This window comes from Diceros bicornis, chromosome 2 (assembly GCF_020826845.1).
Source record: "Diceros bicornis minor isolate mBicDic1 chromosome 2, mDicBic1.mat.cur, whole genome shotgun sequence".
In the NCBI taxonomy this organism is placed as follows: domain Eukaryota; kingdom Metazoa; phylum Chordata; class Mammalia; order Perissodactyla; family Rhinocerotidae; genus Diceros; species Diceros bicornis.
In genome coordinates, this window is record NC_080741.1 from 5,437,648 (window position 1) to 5,464,801 (window position 27,154).

The window sequence follows — 27,154 nt, forward strand, 5'->3', positions numbered from 1 at the left end:
AAGGCATTCCTGGAGTTCTCCTCCATGGGGAGCAGCGTCCAGGCGAATTCAGGAAAAGAGCAGCTCTTTCCACAAGGAAATTATTTTAATTAGTAACTTTTAAAGGATAATAAACAGTCAGATAATTCTGAAATCTCCTGGCTTTGGGACAAATAATTACAATGAGCATGCAGTTAAAAGAAAAGAAGGAAAACTAGGATGGGGACATGGATAATCAATTAAACGCAAGTAATTACCTTGTGAGGGCTTCATGACAATTTTATGGCACATTAACGGTGTGGAAAAGCGTGCATCCTGCATTCTAGTAAGAAAGCCGGCAAATGGCACGGCGTATGTGCGAGTCTCTTGACTGAAGTTGGTGTTCATGGTCTTCTGGACTCAAGGCTGTTGGGTTCTGCAGCTGCTAGTGGGTAACTTTCTAAGGAGCTAAACTGAGGGGAGAGATAGAGGCCTGCTGGTTTATGGTGTCCAGGGAAGCCCTCCTAGCTCACTGATATGCTCCTCGTGTTAGGGCGTGTGGGTCCTTGCGTCCTGCATCTGGATGACACTGCAGTAGGCACCTGAGTGTGACTGCCCTGTGTGCTTGGAGTTTTTTAGTGGGGGTGGGAATCTGCGTTCATTGGTGTGGTTGTCACTGTGCATGCCCTGGTGACATGAGTCACAAAGTGACCTGCTAAAGTTAGAAAGTGAGATTGAACAGCTGGGTTGATGGCCTGGCGCTCAGTTGCCACCAGTTGTTTCCAGGGGATGGAGCGGAGTCACCCAGAGTGCTTTGCAGCAGCTGTGACCCTGAGCCGAGGGAAGCTATGTTTTGAAAGCACACTAAGAATAGACACCCGCAGGCTCCCGATTTTAAAGTAAGGAGGAAGGTTAAAAGCTTCTGGGCGCAAACAGCCCAGTTCACTTTTATTTATTTATTTATTTATTCATTCATTCATTCATTCATTCATTCATTCAGAAGATTAGCCCTGAGCTAACATCCGATGCCAATCTTCCTCTATTGCTAAGGAAGATTGACCCTGGGCTAACATCCATGCCCATCTTCCTCTACTTTATATGAGACGCCACCACAGCATGGCTTGACAAGTGTTGTGTAGGTCTGCGCCTGGGATCTGAACCTGCGAACCCCAGGTCACTGGAAGCGGACGTGTGAACTTAACCGCTATGCTACCGGGCCGGCCCCCAGTTCACTTTTTAAAAACGCAAGTTTAATTTCAATCTTTCATATACTGAAATATATACACATGTACATATACGTAAGAAAGCTTGAAATTAAACCTGTGTTTAATATGTATGTGTACACATGTACATACGTATACATGCCTATATATGCCTCCCTGTGTCTGACCAGTGTTAACTCCACTTTGGATGAAGTTCGTCACTGGGATGCTTTGGCATCAGAGCTTCGTAGCACACTCACATTTGCCCAGGGACCCTCGGTAGGAACTGCCTGTATGTTTTAGTTCTGGTCAGTTGGGTGTAAAAATGTTGCTGTAACGTCTGAGGAGTATTGCGTGTTCAGATGCTGCTGCTGAGCTGACTTGGAATAAATACCACAAATGGCATATTCTAATTCCTAAAGTGTATCCTACAGCACATTAATAAAGTGAAAAAAGAGTAACCTAAAATAAATTAGAGAAATAATGAGTTAAGCTAATTTAAATGCAGAGCCCTTTTATTCTAATGCATATGTATTGTGTCAATTTTAGGAGGGAAATATAACATTCAGTGTGTCCCAAACTTCTTTCATCACAAAGCTGTTTTGGGTGTGGGTGTGGGGGCATTATCTTCTGGGACTAATGTCCCGTAGAACATACCTGAGCTTATCCTGCCGGTAGCTGTATCTCCTCACAGACAGTGTGACTGAATCCAAAAGTCTTTGTACCTGAGAAGCAGATTTAGGGTTGAAATGCTAGAGGAGGTCCATCCACGTGGCGATGCGATGGGCAGATTCAGAAGTGTGGCTCACAGGGACATCGTATTGATTACCCCCCAGACCCCCACTTTAGCACACACTTTCATTTTCATCTTTTTGTCAAGATATTATGGGAATTTTCCAGACTGAAGCTCAGTTGCCTGGCTTACCTTAGCCTCCTTTGTTGTAGGACCATGTTGACAAAGATTTAGTGTTCAAGGACCATTTTGGAGCAAACTAAGAAAATACAGATGGTTCGTTTAGATAGTCGTATAAAGTCAAGTTTCTATCATTTTCCTCTTGATTTCATTTCAATGTAATAATAGGCTTCTACCCTTTTCTCACATCAGGCAACATATGATAACTAACATTTGTACATTTTCCTGCTCTTTTGTATCAATATTGTGTTTATTATGTGTCTGAGTATGCAAACATGAACCTTTCTCAGGAAGTCATTTAAAATGAATGCAAATCCTGGGGCCAGCCCAGTGGCATAGTGGTTAAGCTCAGCACTCTTCGCTTTGGCGGCCTGGGTTCATGGGTTTGGATCCTGGGCGCAGACCTACACCACTCATCAAGCCATGCTGTGGCGGCATCCCACATACAAAATAGAGGAAGATGGGCACAGATGTTAGCTCAGGGCCAATCTTCCTCAGCAAAAAAAAAAACAAAACAAAAAAATTAAGAATGCAAATCGTAACCCTGAATGAACTGTTTCTTCTAAGATAACTATTTTTATTTCAGATAACATCACAAAAATGTACTTTGTGTAAATGTTAAAAATGTAAAATGTTATTATAAAGAGCTAAAAGGTGGTAGCTTAGGAAAATTGGAATTAGCTTTATTTTTTTTTTTTAACAGTTTTATTTTATTTATTTATTTTTTTGTGAGGAAGATCAGCCCTGAGCTAACATCCATGCTAATCTTCCTCTTTTTGCTGAGGAAGACCGGCTCTGAGCTAACATCTATTGCCAATCATCCTCCTTCCCCCCCCTCCAAAGCCCCAGTAGATAGTTGTATGTCATAGTTGCACATCCTTATAGTCGCTGTAGGTGGGACGTGGCCTCAGCATGGCCGGAGAAGCGGTGCGTTGGTGCGCGCCCAGGATCCGAACCCCGGGCCACCGGTAGCGCAGCACGCACTTAACCGGTAAGCCATGGGGCCAGCCCTGGAATTAACTTTAATACCTCTTTTTCTTCCTTGAAAAAAATTAAGAAACATTAATGTACATGTTGAATTTCAGTTAAGTAATTGTAGTTATCATCAATGATAAAGGCTAGAAGCCTAACATATTATAGAATGAACACATTTACTTTGTGGAGCATCAACCCTATTCGAATATTTTTTCTAGTAATTAACATTAATAAAAACTAAAGACAAGTCAGGCTGAAACTGTTATTTCAGAGACTGGCTTCCCGGGAGGCAGGGCCTTCAAAGTCACACCTGCAGCTCTGGCTCACTCTCCAGCAATGCCTGTGGCAGGCACATCCAGTTGTTAGCTTTGCATCTCCAGGTCCATCTTCAGAATCCTTTTACCTCTTCCTTTTAAGTCACAGAAGAGAGTTTGGCTTCTGCTTTGTAATTGGTTTATGTTTTTAAAGTAGTATTTGTATTTCTTCCCTCCTCTCTCCCTCCATCAGTGACAGGATTGCAGGGAGCTCATTTGTTTTGCTGTCACGAGCGTCCCGTTTCTTGACGGGATGGGCCTGATTAAAACCAAGCAGTCAGAAGGTCACCTTCGCAGGAAAGTTTACACACTGCGTGACTCCAGGGCTTCGGGGGGACGAGGAGGGGTGCTGGTGTGTGACTGAAGCAAGATGGGGAAGAATCTGTCTTGTGGGCCCTTTCCTCTGAAGGAGCAAGGCTGTGGGAGATGTGGTTGCAGGACAGTCAGGCTTCAGCAGCACCGCCCGTCCGTACCCTCTTTCCTCTTTCCTTCCTGATTGTCCCGGTTATGCACACCCGCCTGTTGGGGTTCACAAGGCAGTATCCTGTCATGGGAAGAGCCCCAGATCTGACTGTGAGAGCAAGATTGGACTCTCTGCTGTGTCACACAGAACCTCAAAGAACTTGTTAAGTCATTTAACTTCTCCCAACTCAGTTTCTGGATCTTAAAAATGGAGATTATTAAATCTGTTATGTGAGGATCAAATTAAGATAATTTTTGAAGCTATAAAATGCTATATAAATGTCCACTGTTACTATCAGACATTATTATTACCATTGTTATTGTGAATATTATGATGATGACTAATATGAATCATTATTATCATGACTATCATTAATGAATATTAGTACCAATTGGTTCATTCATTCATTCGACAAACATTTACTGAGTGTCTGCTATATGCCAGAGGTGGGGTACTTTCAGGGCCCATGATGGGTGCACCTGGGAGAGGCTCAGTCGACCAGTTTGCTGAATTGAACAGGAGTGAATGATAACATTTTCATTTGTTTTAGAGGATGTTGCTGCATTCTCTAGCATTCTTGTCCTTCGGGGGCAAGTAAAGAACAAATCTTCCTGGATGAGTTTTTTGAGTACTTTATAGATAAAGCTATATAAGATATGCATACGATTCATTTAATGCAGATGCTGAGAAGCAAAATGATTTGCTAAAGGAAACCCATTAAATATATTCATTTATTCATTCCTTTTTTTAGTCATTTATTTCATGAGTAGTTTTTGAATATCTGCTGTGTGTCAGGCCTTCTACTGAGAAGTTGGAAGCATATTTAAAGTCTCCTTCAATTTCAACACCATTTTAAAAAGTCTCGTGGAAAGGAAAAATTTAAATGCATCCTGTAAAGAAAATACCATTTCCTCTGACAATTATTATGATCTATATCCTGCTTCATTCCCTGCGCAGAGTTCCTCTCCAAGTCAATGGGAATTGCGTAAAGCGACTGAAGGCAGGATGTGCCTCAGAGTGGGATGAGAAGGAGCCTTGTGACTGGTCATCAGACTAAATTTAAACCATTATTTGGAGTGAAAATATAATTAACGTGGGGGTTAAACATGAAAAATACAGCTGCAAGGGTAGGTTTCTTTAATAAAAAAAGAAAAAAGGGAGTAAACACAGCTACGAGGCACACATTCTCTTTCATAAGGGCAATCAAAGATGGGTTCCTCCTGATCTTTCTAGAGACAAGGAACGCCTCTCCCTTCTGGATTAGGCAGATGACAGCAATAACAGTACCGCAGCCAGGAGTCTGCGAGGCTGACAGGTGCTGGATCTGAGATGCCCGACTGTCCTGTGAAGTGTAGCCGGTGCTCCGGATGATGGGCCCGCTTGATCTGCCCAAGGAGAGAGCTGCTCCCGTCTCTTGACGCCCCGTTTGGAGTCTCCCCCTCACTCAAACAGCTGCCAGGGGCAGCCATAGAATACTGCTTAATTACAGCGTTTCCCTTGATCCTTTCTATCCCTTCCTCCTACGGTTTCCCCCCGTTTCGTGCCCCCCTCATGAGTGTTACGATGGCGCCTGTTTCAACTCACAGTTAAGGGTTGGACAAGATTTTCAGCCTTATACTCTAGCTGTGGAGTCATCCTCAGAGGCTGTAATTAGCAGTTACAGGTTCAAATGTGGAATGCAACATTATTTTTTAAGCAGGAAGTGAGTTCATTTGGGGGAAGGACAGCTTTCCTTATTTTCTTTTTTTTTCTGATTGATAAAGTGATGCTTATTGTACAAAATGAAGAAAATACAAAGAAATCTAAAGATATAAGTAAGGCCTACTTTCCCCTCATTCATATGTATGTGTATTAACCCACATGAGATTATGTTCACTTACCAAGGTATTGTGAACATCTTTCCATTTTAACAATATAGAGCGATGTCATTTATATTGTCTGTTCGGTCTGCCATTGTCTGACTGAACTAAGTTATTTAACACATTTAAGGTATAAACAAAGCTGCAGTGGGCATCCTTGCACATACATTTTGCATATTTGATGTCTTAGTTTGGGATTATGTTTGTGATTAACAAGGATGTGAAATGAGATTGTTTATTTATCTCTAACATTAAAGAAATCTGAAGTAAGGCAGTCAACGGCTGGTTTGATGGCTCCACATGCACTTTTTTCTACTTTGTTGTTCTCACTGAGTAGCTTCCATTCCTCATGATTCAAGAGGGCTGCTTGGCTCTAGCAATCATGTCCACATTCCAGGCTGGAGGAAAGAAGAAGGGCGGAAAGCAGAAAGCTCTGTGTATCCCTTCCATTTAAAGAACCTCCAGAGTCCCACATAGCGCTTCTGCTTATTGTCTACAGAACTCAGTCTCTTGGCCATACCTGACCCCTAGAGGAAGGGGAGAGAGAGATGCAGAAGCCCGGCCACCTCTGCCATGTCTACCTAATGGTTTCCTTGGTGCAGGCTTCCTGGAACCAGAGGTGCTGGATCAAAACTTTTTCAAGGATTTTGTTACGTGTTGACAAACTACCCTCCAAAAAGGTGGTACTTCAACCAGGTTAAGTCTAGTGATAGGCAAGAGTGACGCTTCGTAAGGCTCTGGGTTCTTTTGTGAGTATTTTATGGGTGTTTTTAAAGCTATATTTTGTCTCTTGCTTAAATCAAACATTCTGCAGGGGCGATGTGGGGATTTTTGATATATTTACAATTTTTTCTTCAAAATTTATGTCTGTACAAGAGAGCGTTCATTCCAAATATTGGAAGGACATTTGCCTAAGAATGTAAATGTTATTCACACATATTTTCTCCACTTCTAAGAAAACTTATTTGGAGGTTGAATTAATAAACTAACCAAACTAAGGTGGCTGTCTCCCAGTTTGAAAAATCTCCCTGCCAATTCAGTAAAAGGCACAGTGAGAACACTGCTCAAGTCAGCGTTTAGACGTAAATGCTTGATCCGCAGCGCCAGATATAAAGGAATCATCTTCCTGTGGTCCCCTCCTCTTGGGTGGGGCTGTTTTCTGCTTCAGTGAAAGGATATTAAGGGTCATCATTATTGCCATATTTTTCTTGCTTTGTAGTTGTTAACAGATTTGATGTCACTCTCTTGATTTGGTTATTCAGATGGGTCATCTTAGCCTTTTTTCCGTCTTTCTTTATCTTGCTCATGTTATGGGATAAAATCCACTTCTCTCCAGAGTTAGAAGAGCGACCCACCGAAGTCTTACTGTCACCAGGGGATCACATGAAAACCGATGATTGTCCCACTGCTACTTTTCAGTCAGAACTAACTTTGAAAAAAAGAGGACAGTTGCTGAATCAGTAGATGGGAGCACCTTGTATATTCTTACAAGTTTCCTGTAGGTTTAAAATCATATCAAAATTAAAAGTTACATACACATAAGTAGATGCTTATTTTTTTTAATATGAGAATTAATACCAGCTATTTTGGTGAAGAACAGTGGGGTTTGGATGGGGAAATAAGTCATACAAAATTGAAACAGATACATGTTTCTCTTCTTTGTTAAATAAAGAAGATTAAAGCAATAGTGTATTTTTATTAACATCTACCTGTGGGCACAAAGCTAACTATTTGGAGTTTCCATAAAACTTTGTATAAAACTCTAGTGCTTTTTAGGCTAAATTTGTCTTCGCATTCATTGAGTCACAGAAGCTTCAAGTCTTCCTGCAGTTCTGTACCTGATCTGTGCCTCTGCATTTTGGGGTGAATTGTCACCTTGTAAATGATGAAAAAACTAAATTAGCCTAAAACTGCTTGAGCATTTCTGTTAGGAGAAATGGAAAGCCATGAGATACTCTTTTTCTAGTATTCAGTCTTATCACGCTCTTCACTTCAAGCTGAAATCCCTTTCTACGTAAACATGAGGCTCACAGCCCGCCCTTGTCTTACGCTGGATCTGAGAGTTGTTATTATTAGAATGAGCAGAAAAGGAAGGAGGTGGAGGAACCACCTGGGGGCTTCTGGCTAGGGGGCTGGGGGCTAGCTGGCTCTTTGGTGCTTCGAGAATGTTTCTGTCTCCAGATTCATTATTGCTTAGCTGCTCTGAGCGTGTGAGATCAAGTACATCTATAATCTTGTAGTGAGTTGGTGTCCACTGTTATTTCCCGGGTCCATTGTACCATCGGGTTCTTGCTGAGTTTTTGCATTTGGGTTCCTTGGATCCCTTTCACCAGCTGGGGTCGATTTTCGTAGGGAAAGGAGGGCATCACTGTGCGTGTCTGGTGCTGTGAGGTGCTTTACTTTTGTTGTTGGAGGAAACAATCCAAACAACCTCACGAAACGGTGTTCTTATGCCTATTTTTCAGTGGAGGAAACTGAGGTTGGAGATGCTAAGTGAAGTTACTGTGGTCTCTTGACTGGTTAATAGCAGAGGCAGAGTTCAAAACCTGCACCACTCTGCCTGATTTGGGTGACTCTTTCAACCAGACATGCCAAAAAATACCTGTAAAGAAACGTTGTGGGCTGGGTTAAAACATGAAACATAAGCAGTGTTGCCCGGAGATTATCTTCAAGGTCCCCACTGTCCCTCCGCCCTCCCTGTCCTGGAAGCCTCCCTCCATCCCTTTGAATGCCTCAGTTTTTGTCTTCCATCCGCCAGATCACTCATGTCTTGTGAAATGGGACCCTGGCTCTGAAAAGCACCTCTGGTCTGTCTCCAGACTGGGGTTGGGGTTCATGCCAGCCTTTTCTCTGGTTCCAGTTGTGTCATGTCTTTCAAACATGTGCAGGAGTGACTGATGACCAGAGCCCAGGGTGGCTCATCTTCTTCCCGGAATTAAAAAAAAAAAAAAAAAACCAACAAAAAGGAATTGAATCTCTTCACATGAATAGAGCAGAAGCTAGACTAACCCAAAAGAATTTTTGGTTTTAAGGAGGCTTTGCCCTCTTTCTTGGGGCCAGTGACATTTAAGTCATTTGGCCCTGTTAGAAAGTAGAGAAAGGAGGGCGGCCCCAGTCTTAGCTTGGAGATATTTTACGTTGGAGAGGCTTACGAGCAGGCAGGCAGTGTGACAGTGTCCCATTTAAGAACAACTGGAAAAACAACACAGTGAAACATGTGTTGGGCACAGAGAACCTGAAAAAGCAATTTTCAAAGTATTTTCGCATTTAGAGTAGCTCGGTGGCTTAAAAACAAACTTCTTGTAAAAAGCGATTTCGAGATTAAAGCTGCTTCCCAGCTGTCAGATGCAGCTGATATGCAGAGCGGATATAACATGCAGCTATCGAGAGTCTCAGGCTTTGGACCATGTATATAATGGTAAAAATAGGGTCTGTGCTCTGTTAACCTGCACACTACTCAGTATTTCACTGCCATCGCCTCCCCACCGATTTACTGCCAGCTCCTAGGGCCCACGCCAGGTCATCTTCTGTTACGTCCATCCGGAGCAGAAGACACCAGGCACTCCGGACCATGTGCCTATTTAAGTGGCGTGAATTCAACACCACCTGTCCAGCAAATCCCAACCTAAGTAGCTGGGGACAGAGTCACTTTGTCTGGAGCTCGGCCGTAGAAACAGTACCAGATCCTAACCCTGGAAGGAACCGGCTGCGTCGGACTTACTGAAAGACAGTACAACCCACACAAAGCCTAATAGACTGTACAATATGGGCCATTTAAAGGATTTTTGGTGGTAATTTTCACCACCCTCCACATTTGCCAAAACTGATTTTGGAACTGGATCCCCGTGAAGATACGGCCTCGCTGTAAATACTTGTTGAATGAATAAATGGATGAGTGCATTCCACTGCCTACTGATAATTCTAGAATTCACCATTCATAAAGAGCCTCAACCTTTCTCGACTTCTCCTCATTCCCATCCCATGTTTCGGTTTGTGAAAAAGGGGAAAGTGGGAAAATATGTACATACTTTATACTTGATGTCTGGAAATAATAAAACATAGTGAAATAAACTCTTATGTTGTTTGGTTGCAACACAAGAAACAACGTGATTTATAAATCTTTTCATAGCATTATTGATTCTAAGGTGATAAGAGAAAAAAAATGCCGAGTGTTGATAGTAAAATTGTGACAGCCAAAGTTCTTTAATGGGGCTGTTGGCCTGAGGCAGACTAGCAAACAAAACCCCGAGTCCTTTTCTTTTGCTTCGTGCTTCCTTAGGGACTAGGAAGAATGAGGTGAAGCAAGAGTTTAGCTGGGTTTGCAGAGGCCAAGTCAGGTTCGCCTGTTGGGTGACGTTGGCGACCTCAGCAGGGATGACGGTGCCTCTAACACAATGGCTTGCCCTCCGAAGTGAGCCACCCCTCGGGGCTGTGTCGATGAGTCACCGGCTTCCGGAAGTGGTTTTCTCCAGAAGTGGCACGTTCAGTGGTGTGCCCTTCTTTCCCGCCCCAGGGAGGGAGCGCTGGGAAATAACCCCTTGCAGCAACTGCGGAGGTTTCAGGCTCACGCGGGCTGCCAGCAGCTCTGCCTGACTCAGCGTCGCCTGACGGAGCAGGTTCAGGAGTGAGTCTGCAGAAGACTCGGGGGTGCTCAGTGGAAAGGAGTGAGCAGATGGATCCCCACAGCTGGCCCTGCGGAAGTGCTGGGAGACCTTCCACACTGCGGCTGCTGCCGCTGCTAATTTAAACAAGTGAGCTTCTTGGCGCGCCTGTCATGGAAGTTCAGGATTAGAGCCTGGTAGTTAAAAATACAATCCCTGCCATTCATTCGGAATTCCAGAGAACTCTGAAATTTTTTGAATTGGCAAGTGAATGGCAGAGACCGGAAGCGTGCACCAAAATAAAGCCTCTAGTCCCCTATCATCTTTTATTAGAGGATCCTAAAAAAAAAATCCCCTATTTATATATGAGTTATTATTCCTGTGTCATAGACTGCAGCTATGTTTGATGAGCTGCCTGAGTGAAAATCTGACCGGAACCTTTTAACTATAAATTCCTTGTGGTTTCAAAGAAGGATGAGCTTTCTCATCCAACACACTTTTGCTGTGTGAACAGTCACCTTTATTGTATGGCAGGAGAGAGTGAGTTTTTATAGCTTTGGGATTTAATCTATGAATGGCAGGCATGTTTTGCTAATGGGTGTGTCAGCTCTGTACATTTGCGGCCTGACCTTTACCCCTTTGTATCTTATATTCGAATGCATTGGACTCACCAGAGATGGTGCTGTTTAGGATTTGGGCAGAACAGAAAAAGAACTGTAACCAATTATAGTGTTAGGAAAGCTGCTTTGGGACAAAGAATCCTCAATTGGATTTACCGTAGGAAGGACAACAACTCGGGAGGGAGATGCCTTTAGAAATAAAATAAAACATTAGCTGTGTGTCTCTTCAGCCAGGTGAAGAGAGCGCTATGTTTCTGATTGTCAGTGAAGTGATGTTCAGATGCTGACTCCCCGGTATCCAACTGGACACATCGGGTTAGGCAGAGGGAACAGTTTACTGGATGGCTGCGAATCCGGTTGGGTTGCCAGTTTAGGTGCGGGCTGTGACCTGCTCTGGGGCTCCCACTGTGATCAGCTCCCACCAGCACGTTCTGGCTCTGGGTGACAGCAGAGGAACTATCTGGAGAAAGAGTGTGCATCTGGGCCTGGGAGAATTAGTGAGTGTGTCTGCCATCTGTCTTTGTTCTTGTGGTGAGGACCCACCTCTGCTGTCAGGTGGAAGAGATAAGTACCACTGGCACAAAACGGAACAAAACAAACAAAAGGCTCCACTCAAAGAAATGCAAGATATGGGTAAGATATGATGCATCATTTCCCAGGTCTGGAAATTTAAATAAGAACACACTGCCAACATATTTAATTTAATTGAAACACAGGCAACATTGATCCCTGAAATACAACAAAAGTCAACCAGCTTTTGCATATTTATGTTTTAATTCTAATTGGGGAAAATTTCAAAACTTTAATGTGAGTCTTGGGCAAGTCTTCTCGCCGGCTGGTGCGGGCTTAAACTTTGGCGCAGCATTTGTTGGCTGCTGACAGTGGGTCAGATTTACTTGGCAAACCCTACCTGGGAAATTATCAACCTTATGGATTTGCATGAGGTTGGAAATGGAAAGCTTCACTTTCCATTTCTAACACTGATGGGTTTAACTGAATGGGTTCACAACAAGCATGTTGCAAAGCTATCTCATTTAGCAGTTTTTAAGCAGATCATCTTCAGTGTACATACATGTGTTACAACATTAAGAGGGTGATGAATTGGCCTAGTAAATCAAAAAAGTTTACAATGCCTGATTTAAAAAATAAGACAATGTACTTATGCCCTAAATTGGGCTTGTGAATATTATGGGAGTTGCAGGAGTATTGTTTTTTAAATGCCAACTATGTGCAGAACACTATACTATAGGGTAATTTATACCTAGGGTAATACTATACTGTATTACTATAGGGTAATTTCTGTCATCCAAAGAGCTTATGTTTCATTGGAAGAGAAATATTAGCACCCCCCCAAAAAGAGAGAGTGAAGGGAGAGCTTAAAGAGAAACTGAGATGGGGGTGGGGAATGAAGCCAAGGAGCACTGAATGAGTTGAGTTTTGATCCAGTCAGCCTTGGTTTTATGCCCCCAGGCTGCCTTTACATTCCCTCCTCCTTGATGTGGTTCCTTAACTGCTGAGCTAGGTTGTAATGGAAAAGAAGACACGGTGTGGTTCCTTAACTGCTGAGCTAGGTTGTAATGGAAAAGAAGACACGGGTTGGAGGCTGCTTCTGGGTCTGTGCTAGCAGCTCTGGTGTTGGGAGGGAGCCGTGAGTAATGTCTGACACTGATGTGAAACTCTAACAGATTGAAGAAGTGAGGGCGGAGAGGAGGGGAGTAAAAAGGCAAAACTCTTATATTTGAAGATGTAATCTTTGCCCATAGAAATAAGCAAGCAGCTTATGTTGTAAGAACTCTAAATTTTGTAATCATTCCTATTTTTATATCTTTGTATGCTTCCAGCAATACAAAATGTATGACATAGGCCTTCTCTATTTCAGAAAGTCTTTGTTGTGTGGCCTCCTTCCATAAAGTTAGTGTAATAGGTCATGAACTTGAGGGTAAATTGATCCAAAAACACCAGGCCTTTTCCTGGGCTGTCAGAAGCCGGTGGATTCTATTTTTACAGATAAGATTTTATCTTTGCTTTGAACGGTTCTGCTGCTAGTCAGGGTTTTTTTTTTGTTGTTTTTTTAATAATTTTATTTATTTATTTTTTCCCCCAAAGCCCCAGTAGATAGTTGTATGCCACAGCTGCACATCCTTCCAGTCGCTGTACGCGGGACACCGCCTCAGCATGGCCGTAGAAGCAGCGCGTCGTTTCGCGCCCGGGATCCGAACCCGGGCCACCAGCAGCGGAGCGCGCGCACTTAACCACTAAGCCACGGGGCTGGCCCTAGTCAGGGTTTTTTATTTACTAAATGCTTTTCATTTCTTTGCCTACCTTGTGCATCGTACACAATAGGTGTGCAGTCCACGCTTGTTGAATAAACTTGAACTAAATATTGCCAGCCTTGGGCCTGAGGCCAGAGCTGCCTTCCATGCCCTCACTGCTGAGGCCGTGAGCTCGAAGCCCAGTGAACTGGTCGTGAAATCTGCAGGGGACTTTGGCGGTCGTAAGTTTCCCAGAACAGACCTGTTTTACCCTCACAACAAGGAACCAATGCGATCGTTAGCTTTTTTACCCCTGTCGTGGACATGAGTCTGAGACTAGGTAGGTTAAATGGACTGTCCAGTCAGGTCACACGGGGTCAGAGCTCACATTAACACTCAGCTATGTGTGACTCCAAAACTGTGGTCTTTCCAGGCCCACAGTGTCTCACAGTAGGCTGTCTGTCTGGAAGACGCCTCTGTGAGTAGCCCTTTTATTTCGTGGGCAGTGGGGCTCAGAGACCCAGGGGTGACTTAGATTCCAGCTGTCCTTGGGATGAGAGTCTGGAGGTGGGATAGAGAACGACTGTCAGAGAGGTGGGGGAAGAGATGGAGGAAGGGAAGCCTGGAGCCCATTGTGCTCATCAAGGTGAAAGGTCATGCAGGTGGCTGGAGTGGAGGAACTAGGAGCTAAATTAACAATCCCCTGGAGGCTGATGGGAGGGGGGCCAGGCCCAGAGGGGAGGGTGACTGGGAGGGTGATAATGCTCCCCCCCATTTCAATGACATTTTAACTCCAAACACAGAATTTCCCTAATAAATAAAATGGCTTTCTAAATTTGTGTCTTTATTAAAGAACATATTGATCCAAGAAGGAAAAATTATTTCGCACAGCACGGTTTTCCATAAGCTACCGGTTCCAGCCAGATATCTTCTCAGAGGAGTGCTGACCTTCCTTGCCCCTGGGCCAACCACGGGCCCTGGAGCTGAGGCAGCTCTCTGGGCAGAGACTCCTGACGGGGTGGAGGCCACGAGCTGGTGTGTTCTCTCTGCGACTGTGGAAGAAGCAGCCAGTCTGGGAAGCCGTGGTCCAGGGGCCCCCACAGGAAGTGGAGAAGACCACCCCTGTTACCTTTGCTACAGCACCCTACCCCACCCAGGGCCTCCATGGGAAAACGTGGCAGGCCTTTTTTCTTTTTAGTCCAGGAAAAAACCTTTTTTTTTGGTGTCAAGAAAAGTTTTCCTTTCGCTTAGGAAGTCGTGTTTTTTTCTTTATAAATGAGTCCATGTCCCTTCTTGCTCTGGCCACACAAAGATACGAACCAGTTTATCTTCACTTCCTTCTTTGTACCCTGTGACCCTGTCCATGCCTCATTTTCCTTCTTGTCTCTTTGTCCTTGCATGAGTATTTTTGTTTTTACTGGCTATGGAAACAGTACATAGTGTCATTAAAAACCTGGAAAGTACAGAAGAGTTGAGATGGGAAAAAAAGAAGCACCTGTGAGCCTATCACTTAGATATATCACCGTAAATAGTTTGGTATCTTTTTTCCTTTTTCGTTGCATTTTCAAATATGAAACCTGTACAGAATTCATAGAATACACCTGTATAGGCAGATTAAATATCTGTGTAAATTTTCAAGAGAAATTAGACTTTTAAAAACGGGAGAGAGAGATTTTGTTGAAGTGGACTCAGCAAGGGAGGGCGATCAGGAAAGAGTGGGAGTTCAGGGGGTGCGTGTGGATTAATCCAGCTCAACTGTGGGTCCTGGCAGATGGAAAGGTTACACTGAGAAATCCGAGAAAGGAAATGACTCAGGGACCCTGAGAGGGAGCCTAGATGAGACAGCAGCATGAAAGAGCGAGTGGTTTAGCCCGAGTTTGGGAACGGGTAAGGGGAGCTAAGTGGTCTGAACAATAGGAGAATTGCGTTTTCAAATTCAGTCATCAGCGACATATTAAGTTCCTGTGAGCAGTGCCCTTGCTTTTGGCATTCAGACGGGGAGCCACCCTGGACGTCACAGAAGCCAAGCCTTGGAGCAAAGCTGACGTGGGCTGGACTGGTCCGCAGAGGCTGGGAATTTGAGTGGCTTTCTTCTCCGAGTTGTTTCAGGGCGATGAGAACTGCTTACTTAAGAAAGGCTCCCTCTCGTCCTCGAGGTTTTGGGGAATACAGTGAGTGACACTTTAATTAACAAATCCACTGGGAATAAAACCCCTTTAAGAGCCTTGGCTGGGTGTGGAGCTGGAAGGGTGGGCTGCAGAGGCTCTCATGGTCCTGGGGGGCTTCTGGGATTTGAAGCCACGGCTGAGTTGTACATCTTTGGGGTCAGACCTATTGGGATAAGGGCCAGAGTGTCTGCCCAGAAAGCTCCACCCTTGGTCCCAGGGAATGGAGGCTCCCAGCCGAGGTGGCAGTCCTTAGGCAAGCTGGGCTCATCTTCCACTTCGGATGCTGCGAGCCTCTGTGCTCTCCCCAGATTCAGGAGCCACAGCCCACTGGTTCAGCGTGGGAGGGGAGAGCAGGGGACCAGCGTTTGGGAGTGCATCATTCCAGCTCCCGTGTTGTTCTACTGACTGGTCGCTGAGTGTCTGACCACAGCAGTGTCCTTAAATGTCTCCCACCGTAGGATGTCTGTCACTCCATCTCCCCAGGGCTGTGCTCGTGCTGGTTCTAGGACAGCATCAACACCCATGGTGTCAGACGGTCTCAGAAAGGATCCTGGAAGAGAGTAGCATCCCTTGCCTTCTGGTCCCATAGTGGAAAGTATTTCTGTAGGACATGTCTACCCTGGAAAACATGTTTTAATAGTATGGTTCCTGGAGGAATAGTTAGTCAAAGGGTTTCTTAGCTCTAATTACTTTCCTAAAGGGAGTTTATTTAACCCTGACATGCTCATCAATTGATTCCTCACTCTGAAGTCCTGTGACAAACCCCTGAGGCTGGCTATGAGTTTCCGCATGACCAAAAGGATTTTATGAAAGCTTTAAACAGAACTGCAGCTGTTAAACTGGAGGTGTAACTAAGACGATTGTTTCTTTCTTTTTCATTTTTTTATGTTTAGATAATTGATTCCCATCACTTTATTTCAGTCTTTTCGTCCTCTATTTGTGTTTTTCTTAACAAGACAGGGCTTGGTTCTTTTATTTTTATTTCTCCCAGTTCATTTTTGATTATTTTTTGAAGACCGCCGATGTCTCCTAAAGTATTGAGACTCAACAGTTAAATTTAATTTCGCCTTCTTTACTGAGGCTGACTTTTTTTTTAAATCATGCTCATTTAAAGGCCTTCTTGGGAAGACATCCAAGTTTTCACTCAAGGCAGTGGATGAGTTCCCCATGGCAATAACTTCCAGTCTGGGGTGAAGAAATCTGAAGAATTTCAGCAGTGGCAGCATTTGAATGTGAGGAAACAGAAGCAAAAGAAAAGACACACAACTCCAGTGGAAGGGACTGCATGAGTTAAGGTTAAACCTAATGATAGTAATGGTGGTTTCCTATACTAAAGATTCAAAGGAGGCCAGTGTTATTCAAAATTAGGGTGTGTTTAGCAGAAAGAGCAGTCATGCTCCTTTTCCTGTGGAGCTAGGAGGGTCCGTACTGTATGGGGGTTGACATTGCCAGTTGGTTTGGGAGAGGCAGACCTTGCAAGGCCTAGAATAAAGGGCTGACATTCAGTTTCTGCTCTTGGAGTTTGTCGTCTTTGATACATTTAGAAGCGCTCTGATACAGTTCGTAAAACAGAGTTGTGGCACCAGATGAATATGCTCATCTAAAAAGATAGAGCTTATGGAGTGGCACAGGATCTCTAAGGCACAGAATGACTTGAGGTGTGGTTTGGAAGGATTGGGCAAGCAAAGCTAGAGGTCTCGTACATCTTCCTAAGGACACATCGGAGACTCTGGGCAGAAGATTATGTTGTGCTGTCATCTCTGAGATTAAGTTGTAATAACAAGTACTGGAAGTTGTAGATGAGCAAAACTCATGTCTTCTCCCTCAGAAATCTTCATGCCTGAGCATCTGGGTCTCTCCATGATCTGGCACATGCCTCCCTTTCTGCTCCTCTGTCCTCCAGCTACACAGTTGTCACCTTGCATCGTAGAACACAAGCTTCTCGAGGGTTTTGTGTGTTGCCTATGTGGACCTCACAGTGCCTGACCCTTAGTAAGAGCTCAGGAATGTCATGTTTACGAGGCTGGTTTCAAGGGCCCTGTCTTTGGCTAGCACAGGCGGAGGTGTCCTCATTATGTCAATTACATGAGCTGGGAGAGTGTGGGAGGGCTGGCCGGCAGCAGAGCCCCGTCCTGCTTCGGGAGACACCGTGGTGTCCCAGCGATGGGGTGGCAGTGAAGCAGTGGAGGAGCTGAGGAATTCGGGTTCCTTGGGCTGTGGGGGGCTGGGCTTGTCTGTCCTGGTAAGGCAGAAAACCCTTAGGAGGGCTTTTGCTCATAGGGGCAGCTGGGACAGCTAAGTCATGGGCTTGTGTTCAGAGAGTCCCCTGCAAAATCCCCAGTGTGGCCCAGTTTGGTGGAGGGTAAGTGGGCATGCCTGACCTTGGATGAAAACAAGCAGTGTGTCAGCCACTTGCAAGCAGATCCTAAGGGAAGGAGAGCCAGCGTCATTTACTGTTGTGCTGTTACTGGGGGCGGTGCTAATGATACTGATGCTGACAATTAAAAAGGTAATTGTTTTCCTTCTTTTAGTCACATAGAAAAAATCACCACGTGGCAAGACCCTAGGAAGGCGATGAATCAGCCCCTGAATCATATGAACCTCCACCCTGCCGCCACTTCCACACCAGCGCCCCCGAGGTCCATGGCGGTGTCCCAGCCAAATCTCGGTAAGCCCAAACCTTTGACTCGGAGCGGAATGAACAGTGTTCAGCCAAGGGGCTCTGGAGCTCAGAAGCAGCTCTGGTGGCCTCGGTCCTGCTCATGCACGCTGGTTGTGTTTTTCCTCCCTCTTGGCTGCGTTACCCTTCGCCACCCTCTCCTCCTTTCTTGGCCTCTGTGCCCCGAAGTTCACGACACTGCTGCCTGGGGGTCACCATGCAGCGCTGGCATCCCCTCCAACCGCCTTTACTAAAGTTCTTTAAAAGATCACCTAGCCTCCTGTCTTCATCCAGACGGAGACAGGTAGGGCACAGAGCCCCTTTCTGTGAAATTGGTCCCTAAAGTCTGCCAAAGGGTTCAATTCTGGCCTCAGATCTCTTTCCTTCCTTTTTTTTTTTTGCTTAACGTGTGACTGACACCAGACCAGGCGTTTTCTTGTCTCATCTCGTTAAATCCTCACAACAATCCTACAAGGAGTGACAGCATTCCAGTTTCATAGATGTGGAAACTTTCCCCAAGTCACACAGCTCGTTGGACAGCAGGGCTGGAGTTTGAACGAGGTGGCTCTGATTTTAGACTGCATCCAGCCATTACGTAATCTGCAGGTGGCTTCTCCCCCTTCCTGTCCTGGGATAGTATGGCCCACTTTTCACTTCATTTACCGTGTTTAAGTGTGACTTGAGACTTGAGAAGAGATTATTTTCTGCTAATTGCCTTTACTTCAGAAGAACTAAAATTCTGCCCACTAGAGATAATCAGGTGTGAATTAATACACTAATCAGCTTTTGTTGTAGTCGTTCTCCCCCACCCCCAAAGGCTGAAAATAAGAGGTCCAAATTTTAAAGTTATGTAAAAGATGGTGCCATTTTCAGATACCATTTCCATTTAAGATCAGATATCCAGATACTGCTTTTACACAGAACAGTTAATTTTAGAGAGTGAAAAGAATCTCCTGTTGGATTTTCAGGAATGAACAGGATAAAAATGGAAGCATTTTTTCTAGACACCCTGCCCTCGTACTGTGGCTTAGCCAGAGTGAGGATGAACTCAAGTAGACCCGAGTCAGCTTCAAGTAAATATACTCTTTGTTCTTCCAGGAAGTCTGGACCTACCATTTTAAAGCTTGCAGATGTAAAGTGTATCCCAAAAGCAAATAACTTGGAATAACCTCTGTTGTGTTCCTTATCTAAAGGGCAGATCAAGGAAAATGGAACCAAAGCTTCTTCTAGCAGTGGTAAACCAAAACTTCCCATGAGTCATCCACCCCAGTATAGAAGAGCTCCAGTAGAAAGCAGATGTCCGTGTAGTAAAGAAACCACAAATTAGGTAGCGTAGACGAGTTTCAAGGTTTCTTTAACTGTTTAATTTTCATTAAAAATTCTAAAAATTATTAAGGTATTAACTGTATAATGGATTATAATTGGAAGAAATCTTTCATGGACCTGGTTAAAAAAAGGCAAACACTTTTTCGAAGGGATGTTCACAAAGTAAGCCTTCCTCTGATCCCCATCCCTCAGTCTCTTGCTCGTTGCCTGGAGTCAACCAGTGTTTCCAGTCACGTGTGTGTGTTTCTTCACACAAATGCCAGCATATCACACCCACTGTTCTGCACTTTGCTTTTTCCACTTCTATGTCTGTACATACAGAGCTGCCTCATTCTTTTAAAAAATGGCCTAACAGTCTGACATATTGATGTGCTGTAATTGGTTTAACTAGCCCCATCTGATGGATATTTAGGTTGTTACTAGAGTGTTGCCAGTACACACAATATTGGAGTGAATATCCTTGTTTATGCTCTTTTATGTACTTTCCTTCGTTCTTAAAACTTATGCAACAGGTAGGAAGTGGACAACTAAATTAAAAGGACCTTGAATGCTTGAAACTTGATATTGAAGGCACATGTAAATCTGACTGCACACACACACACACACACCCCAGTTGCTAGCAAAGTATATCTAAAGAAATTGCAACTTGAATGTCTGAAACAAGTTTACTTGTGGCTGAATAAAATACCTTACTTTCCAAATTTCTAATAAATTGGAGCAGTAAATTTCTCAAGACGTGCGTTCTGGGGTTTTTCCAACAACGTTTGAGTATTTGCCCATTATAAAGTGTGTTGCTAGCCTATAGAGAATCATAGATGTGTCCCAAGGATGGAAATATGACAGGGAACGCAGAGTGAGCTCCAAAGACCGGGGATAATTTAGAGTCACAATGTGGTCCTAATAATAAATGATTTACTCATAATATTTTATTTTAAGCTATAGCTCTGCTGTAGTTTATGCTCTGTATTATCAATCTTTAAAAATATCAAGAGCAGGTCCTTCTCCTCCTCCTATGTCTGTTTCTTTTTAAAGATTTAGAATGTGGTATTTTATTTTCATTATTTTAGAAATAATAGGTATACATTAGTGTTTTTATATGCTGTATATAATAGACCAGTGTCATATACATTAGCAGATATAAAAACATATATATGTGTGTATATATATATAAAGTCAGTATTTTGAATATAATTCAAAATTTCTATGTCTGTTTTACATCAAATGCATTTTTTTTTTCTTTTTACCTTTTGACCAGAACAGATTCTTCTCCTCCTCCTCCTTAAATCTAGAATTTTGGTCTCTTCAATGGAATGAATGTAGCTGACGAATAAGTGAACTTGAGTGATATGTCCCCTTCACTGGGAAGTATTCATGTACATGCAAAAATGATGTCAAAATATAGTTAATAACATTGCTATCAGATGATAGAATTAGTACCTTCTATAAGCTAATGTTATGTATTTCTAGAGCTGTGATATAATCAGTGACATAGCTAAATACATTTGGCAGTAAATCTCCTTTTATTGGGATCCTGTGTTTTCCTGTAGTTTGGGAACATGGACTAGGGAGTCAGAATTTGAATCCTGGCTCTAGCCATTACTAACTTGGTGACCCTGTTAAGTTACTTAATCGTGCCTCAACTTCCCCGTGTGTAAAATGAAGTTATTTTTATAGTGTGAGGAGATTATGTGAGTGTAAAGTGCGTAGATCTGTTCCTGGCGCATAATAAACTAAAAATAGGTGTTTATTCTTATTATCATCATTATTCTTTGTGGAAAGAAAAGTTTTGTTTATATTTTATTTAATTATAGAATGTTAGATTTGAAGACAGTTTCACGGTTCATCATAAATGCTCTCAAGGAAAAAAATGATTTGTTTTGGGATGGTTGGAGTGCGAAGTGCTTTAAATTAGGCACACTTTATTCTTTCAGTGAGGATAGCGCCCTCTGGTGGAACTGTTTCAGTCCCCCTTCCCCAAGAAACTTCTTACCAGTGGATATCCAGTTTTTTCAGTAGATCTGTTCCCGAAATGTGGCTTATAAGTCAGACCATATTTTACTTGGGAGAGAAGACACCTATATCTTCAAGGCTTTGTAGAAACAGAGCATACTTTTGTCAGGCTGCATCAGCAGCCAATGAAAAGGTGTCTCTTGTAGGACAGCAGATGTGCTGTGTGTCCAAACTCACTGACCTTCCAAATGCCTGAGGAAGAGGAAATAGACTTTGCAGGGCAAAAACGCAAACAAAATTTTTTTGCACCTTATTTCAAATAACCATGTCCAGCTTGGTCTAGTTTTAACTGAAATTTTTGTTTTTGTATTTGCCAAATTAGGTTGTCTGTTAGGTTTTATCCAATTTGATTCTGTCTGAGCAGATTGGTACCTGAGTCCCCAGAGGGACTCCACAGGGAACAGAAGGAGAAAGGGAGACCTCAGAGGACTTTAGATAGGAGAGAGAAGAGGTTACTCCTGCGTGGAAGCCCGGTCACTTGGGGGCTGCCACCTTGATTGGAATCCTCACTTTTATATGTCACACAGTGAAGGGGGAAAATTACTCTACATGTAAAAGTTGATTTTTTTCATAACACAAACTGGATAGGATCTCAGATCTTTAAGTGGGTCGTTAGTATGATTAATTACTATTAATACCCACTAGAGTTTTTGGAAGGAAGAAAAAAAAAGAAACAAAACAAAGACTCTGCACAGGCCCTATTATACCATATAGAACAATGGGCTTGGGGAGAGGGGAGCCTGCTGGGGAGAAGGGCCAGGGTGTTAGTGGGGCGGGGCTGGGTGGAGGCGGGGACCTCTGTGTAGCTGGGCCCTGGGAAGAACTTGGAGTCAGAACTGAGTCTCTCTCGGACATCTGCAGTTGTGTTTGTTCTGTAACCTCTCTGAGGCTCATTTTCCTTGTCTGTAAAGTGGTGATAATGATGGTACCCGTCTCATAAAAGTTGTTTTGAGTATTTAGGTCGTTCGCGCCTGGGCACCTGGCGTGGCAGGGAAAGCCCCCGGAGACACGTGTTGTCGTCACTGTCATCGTTGGCTGGTGGCCTGGTTTCCCCGCGCGTCTGGCCCCCGGTACTCAGAGGAAGCGCCTGCGGTGCGCTCCTCCCGCGGGGACGCCCAGCGGGCGCCTGCAGCGTCCGTCCCCCGGGCGCTTCTGCTCCCGCAGCGCATCGCGCAGGCGACCCCGAAGCCTCCCTGCTGGCGACTGTGAGAAGATCCAGAGCCGCGCCGCCCGGCCCCGCCACCGGGGGGTCCTCGACAGAGGGGTGCGTGGGGGCGGGCGGCTTGCGGTTCCACGAGAAGAACGCTTCTCCCTCTGCAAGCGAGACAGTGTCAAGGTCTTCCCATTTCTCAGCACACGAGTACTGGAGTCATGCACCCGCTTAAAACGTCCTCCTATTTGGAAATGTTTTTGCCGACAGAAAGTGACAAGCCGTTTCGCCTCTTTAGTGATCCTCTTGGCGCTCATAAACCGTGGTGTGCTGGGCCCCTGGCACTCATTAACGGACCTGTGTTGGAATGAGGCCGCCACCTGGGCTGCCAGCATCCTCCCAGACAGGACAGGAAAAATAAAGACTGTGTAACAGCTTCACCAGACTGCCAGCGCTGGCCGGGCCGGTTCAGAAACTTTTGGTAAAGTGCAGCCAGAGTGTATTTTTAATGCTATAGGAATTTTTAAATAAGATCTCACACAGACGCACACACGCTCCGCCTTTTGAAGATATGCCATCCACCAGGCCAGAGTCAAAGTCCTCCAGGTCTGTCTTGATCTGTACTTCAAATTATAAACACATGTGTGGGTTCTGTTTTTTGCAGGGCATGCTCTTCAAGACAAGAGGGAAAATCTTGTCTGTGCTCAGTTGCTAAATTGGCTCATTCTTCCCTCTGGGAAGTGTACAAAGGCACCTAAAAACATTTTATCAAAAGCAAATAAAATAGCTCAGGGACACCGCAGCCTTGTGTGGCTTAAAGCATGTAGAAAGGTATCCTGAGAGTTTGCTAAAAATCAGGTTTCTATGTAGGCTATCTTATTTTTTTCTTTTTCCAGTGGTTTTTTTTTCAGTCACATTTATGTGGTTAGTTCATGGCAGATACATCTGGCTACTGTGATTTTTCCGACTGTGATGTTCTCACTACTTTTTGAACTTTGTGGTTTGTGCCGTGTAAATTAGCCTAACGTACACAGCACATACACACACAAACCCAAAGAGAAGCTGAAAACCCCCACCCTTGATGCGGGAGGTGGAGGGATGGGGCGTTGGTGGGACTGATGTGCTGGAAAGACGGTGTGTGTGGAAGGGAGGGAAGACTGGCGGGAAAAGGGGAAGGGGTTCTGGTTAGAAAGGTTTTTCTTTTTAATTGATTATAAAAAGAAGGAACAATTTCCTAAACACTATAGAAAATTAATATTATTTTCTTCTTAGATTTGGGGAAGCCATCAATTGTCAAAATTCACTCTATTTAATCAACGTTATTGAAGTCTGCTCTTCTTTGGGGTTTCCAAAAGGAGATTCATTATGTTCATTTCTTTTAAGGCTTTCAAAGAATAGATGAAATGGGGAGTGAAAACAAATTATTAAATCAACTGATTCCTCTTGTGCAGTAAAGTGGGACATGATAGTATATGAAGAAATGAACCTTGTGTTTTCATGGATATAACCCATTTATCCTAATGTGGATGAATCTCTTATCTAGATCAGTGTTCATTTATCTGGATGTACTAAGATTAGGTGATGAGATATGTAGTGTGAAATTTAGGTAGAAAAATCTCTTTGATAAGAAGTCTCAAGAGCCATGAAAAATATTTGATGCCACAATTTTCCTAAGAAAATATTCTCCAAGATGAAATTCATAAGTAGTATGCTAGATGAACACTTTGGAAAACTGTGCACACAAAGATGTGTTATTTATAGTATAGCTCCCCCCCAATTAAATGCTTGCAGTATGAAAATAAATTTATTTGTAGCCATTAAAATAATAGTTATAAGGACTGTGTGGCACATGGAAAACTGTTATATCAATCTAATTTTATAAAACAGGCAAATTGTTTATGCTATGATTATAATTTTTTTTGTGTGTGTGTGTGAGGAGATCAGCCCTGTGCTAACATCTGCCAATCCTCCTCTTTTTTTGCTGAGGAAGACTGGCCCTGTGCTAACAACCATGCCCGTTTTCCTCCACTTTATATAGGACGCCGCCACAGCATGGCTTGACGAGCAGTGCGTTGGTGTGCGCCCGGGATCCGAACCGGCGAAGCCTGGGCCGCACGGAGCACGTGCACTTAACCACTTGCGCCACCGGGCCAGCCCCTATAATTTTGTTTTTTAAAAGAGACTTTGTTTAGATTCTCTTTTCCACAAGGCTTTGCTCTCCATCTGTGTATTTCTAGCCCCTGGTCAAGTGCATTATGCATTTCAGGTGCACCGTTTTGTAGAGTAAGTGTATTGAGTAAATCAGTTATGTGTTTTTAAGTGTTAATAATGATTATAATAAGGCTTTTGGGTTGGGGTGATTCCCTTTATTTTTTCTGTAATATGGCTATATTACTTTTATAATAGCAAAAAGACAAAAAAAGGAGAACTACTTGGTGCCTTGAGCTTTTTGTGGTGGGAGAGGAGGATGGGTGTTGGGAGGCCCCTCGTGTAATACAGACAAAACCATGAATCATCCAGCTTCTGCAGTGGACCGAGTTTACCTGTGGCAAACGAGTTATCCTCTGGTCTCTAGGATCAGTGTTTCTGCAGGTGGGGGTCCAGGCCTAGCACTAGTCGGATCCCTGGGGGCATCTGTTGAGATACATCTTCGGAATCCAGAGTCTCATTGCTCCCGAAGGACAGTCACGGGTCGCTCCTGGGAGGGGTGCTGCCTGGGCCCCACCGCTGGGAGATCCTGCTTTAAGTGATATAGGGTGGCCGCTAGGAATGTGTGCTGGTTTCAAGTGGATGAGTCTGGTCATCAGCCAGGTGTAGGGGCCACAACAGAATTGTGTGTTTAGCACAGTGATTGGAGAATGCCATTCAGATAAATGGCAAAAACCCACTCAGATATCCAGGCTTTAACTTGACTTACCTGAAAAGAACTGTGAGCATGCTCACCAACTTTTCGACTGGGTTCTTTGTCCAAAAAAGACAGTTGCTGTGGCATTGACGTTGTCCTTTTGGCACTTGTTGTTGTTAGTGCACACATGAGCACTGGGTACGTGAAGCCACTTTCCAGAGAGTTTTGACCCCACTCATGCCAAGTAAGCTTCAAAATCTAGGGGAAACGTTGTAGTTTGGGATCGAGATGGTTGAACTGTGTTGTCTAGATTCACAGGGTCAGTGTCTGAGCCCACCTTGAACTCTTCTTGCTGAGAGTTGCCCAGACAGTCAGGCCTCTGCAGGCCTAAACCCCTAAAACATTCCAGAGGGGTGCCTCAAATCCTGAACAAGAGCAGAGCCTCTTAGGAAGGCTCTTAGGAAGGTGGTCAAGGCCAAGGTCAAGCTCTTCCTTTGTCCCTTCTTTGTGTGTACTGCCTTCATTTACTTATTTACTTTTAGTGGAGTCTAATCTCTTCACCAAGCTGCGGGCCTCTATTGAGAGTTGTAAACATAATTTTGACAGTTTTAGTACTGTCTGCTGGCTGACTTCCAATAGTTGACCCTCAGGAACTTCGTTGCTTCAAGTTAGAGGCAAAGAGATTCTGGGATGGTTTGTCATTGGCCCACTTGTTCCAAATTGGTAAGTGCCGAGTGACATGTGGACGCTTTTCTTTGATCTCCTCTTTGGGCCCCGGTGATGTTGCCCCGCCTGTGTGTGATCATCACCTCCCCCACCCCGTGTCAGCTGGAAGATCGATTTCTTCTTCCTTTCTGGAAGTCTAAATTTATTCCCTGGGTGTTTTGCAGTTGCTGGTGGTCGGAGGCAGCTGTTCTGCCACGCTTGGCTCAATAATTCTCTGTGATGAAGTCAGCAAAATAATACCATAAGAGAAGCCAGGAAAACAAAAGCCTTCGTAGTCTTTTCTCATTAAGTGCTGAAGAGAGGGAGATCACCCCCTCCCTGGTTTAAAAAAAAAAAGACAAGAAAAAATAAGGTCCTAAACATATTTGAGGCAGCAAGATTCAAGAATGTTCTTTTCCCTCATATGGTATAATTACTATTTGGTCCTCGTAGAAAATGCTGATCAGCAAAACATGAGAAAATAAAAAAACACTGTAATCTGACCATTCAGAATCACACTAACATTTTCTCATATATTTGTCTTCTTTCAATACAAACGTAAACACAAAAGGTTGGAAAAATCCTCCATATTCTTTTTCGTAGGCTGGTTTTTTTTCACTTAATATATCATGAGCATCTTTTCATTTCAATAAATATTTTTTTACAATATTTTTTGATTGGCTGTTTTTATTGGAAAAGTAGCACAAACATGGCAAAAATATTCGAACAGTTCCAAAGAATATTCGTGAGAAGTAAGTCTCCTCCACAGCAGGACCCCCAGCCCTTCTCTCCTCCTCAGCGAAACCACTGCTAGCTGCTTCCTTAGTGCTCGAGAAATACTCCACATACATGTGCGTGCTTGGGCGCTTATGTCTTTTTTAAACTTAACGTATCTTAAAGAGCTTTCTAAACTAGTATTTATAGATGTATTCATTCTTCGTCAGCAATGTACAATATTCCACTCTATCGATGCACCATAATTTGTTTAACCCATCCCCTAGGCTGCATAGTTAGGCTCCTTTCTGATTGTTTGCTATTAAATGATGCTGCAGTGTCCATCCCTGTACATAAATCCTTGTGCCATATGCAGTTTCTGTACAGGATAGTTTTGCAGAGCTGGAATTCCTGGTAGAG

General features: G+C 43.8%; 1 protein-coding gene across 2 annotated transcripts in view; it reads left to right on the forward strand.

Moving 5' to 3' along the window:
- The window catches only part of WWTR1 (WW domain containing transcription regulator 1), a 123,770-nt gene that overhangs the window by 58,848 nt on the left and 37,768 nt on the right, over positions 1-27,154 (forward strand). For both annotated transcript variants that reach the window (XM_058551126.1, XM_058551133.1), the window contains exon 3: positions 17,857-17,993. In XM_058551126.1, the coding sequence (XP_058407109.1) occupies positions 17,857-17,993 (137 nt within the window). The remainder of the gene's footprint in view (positions 1-17,856; positions 17,994-27,154) is intronic.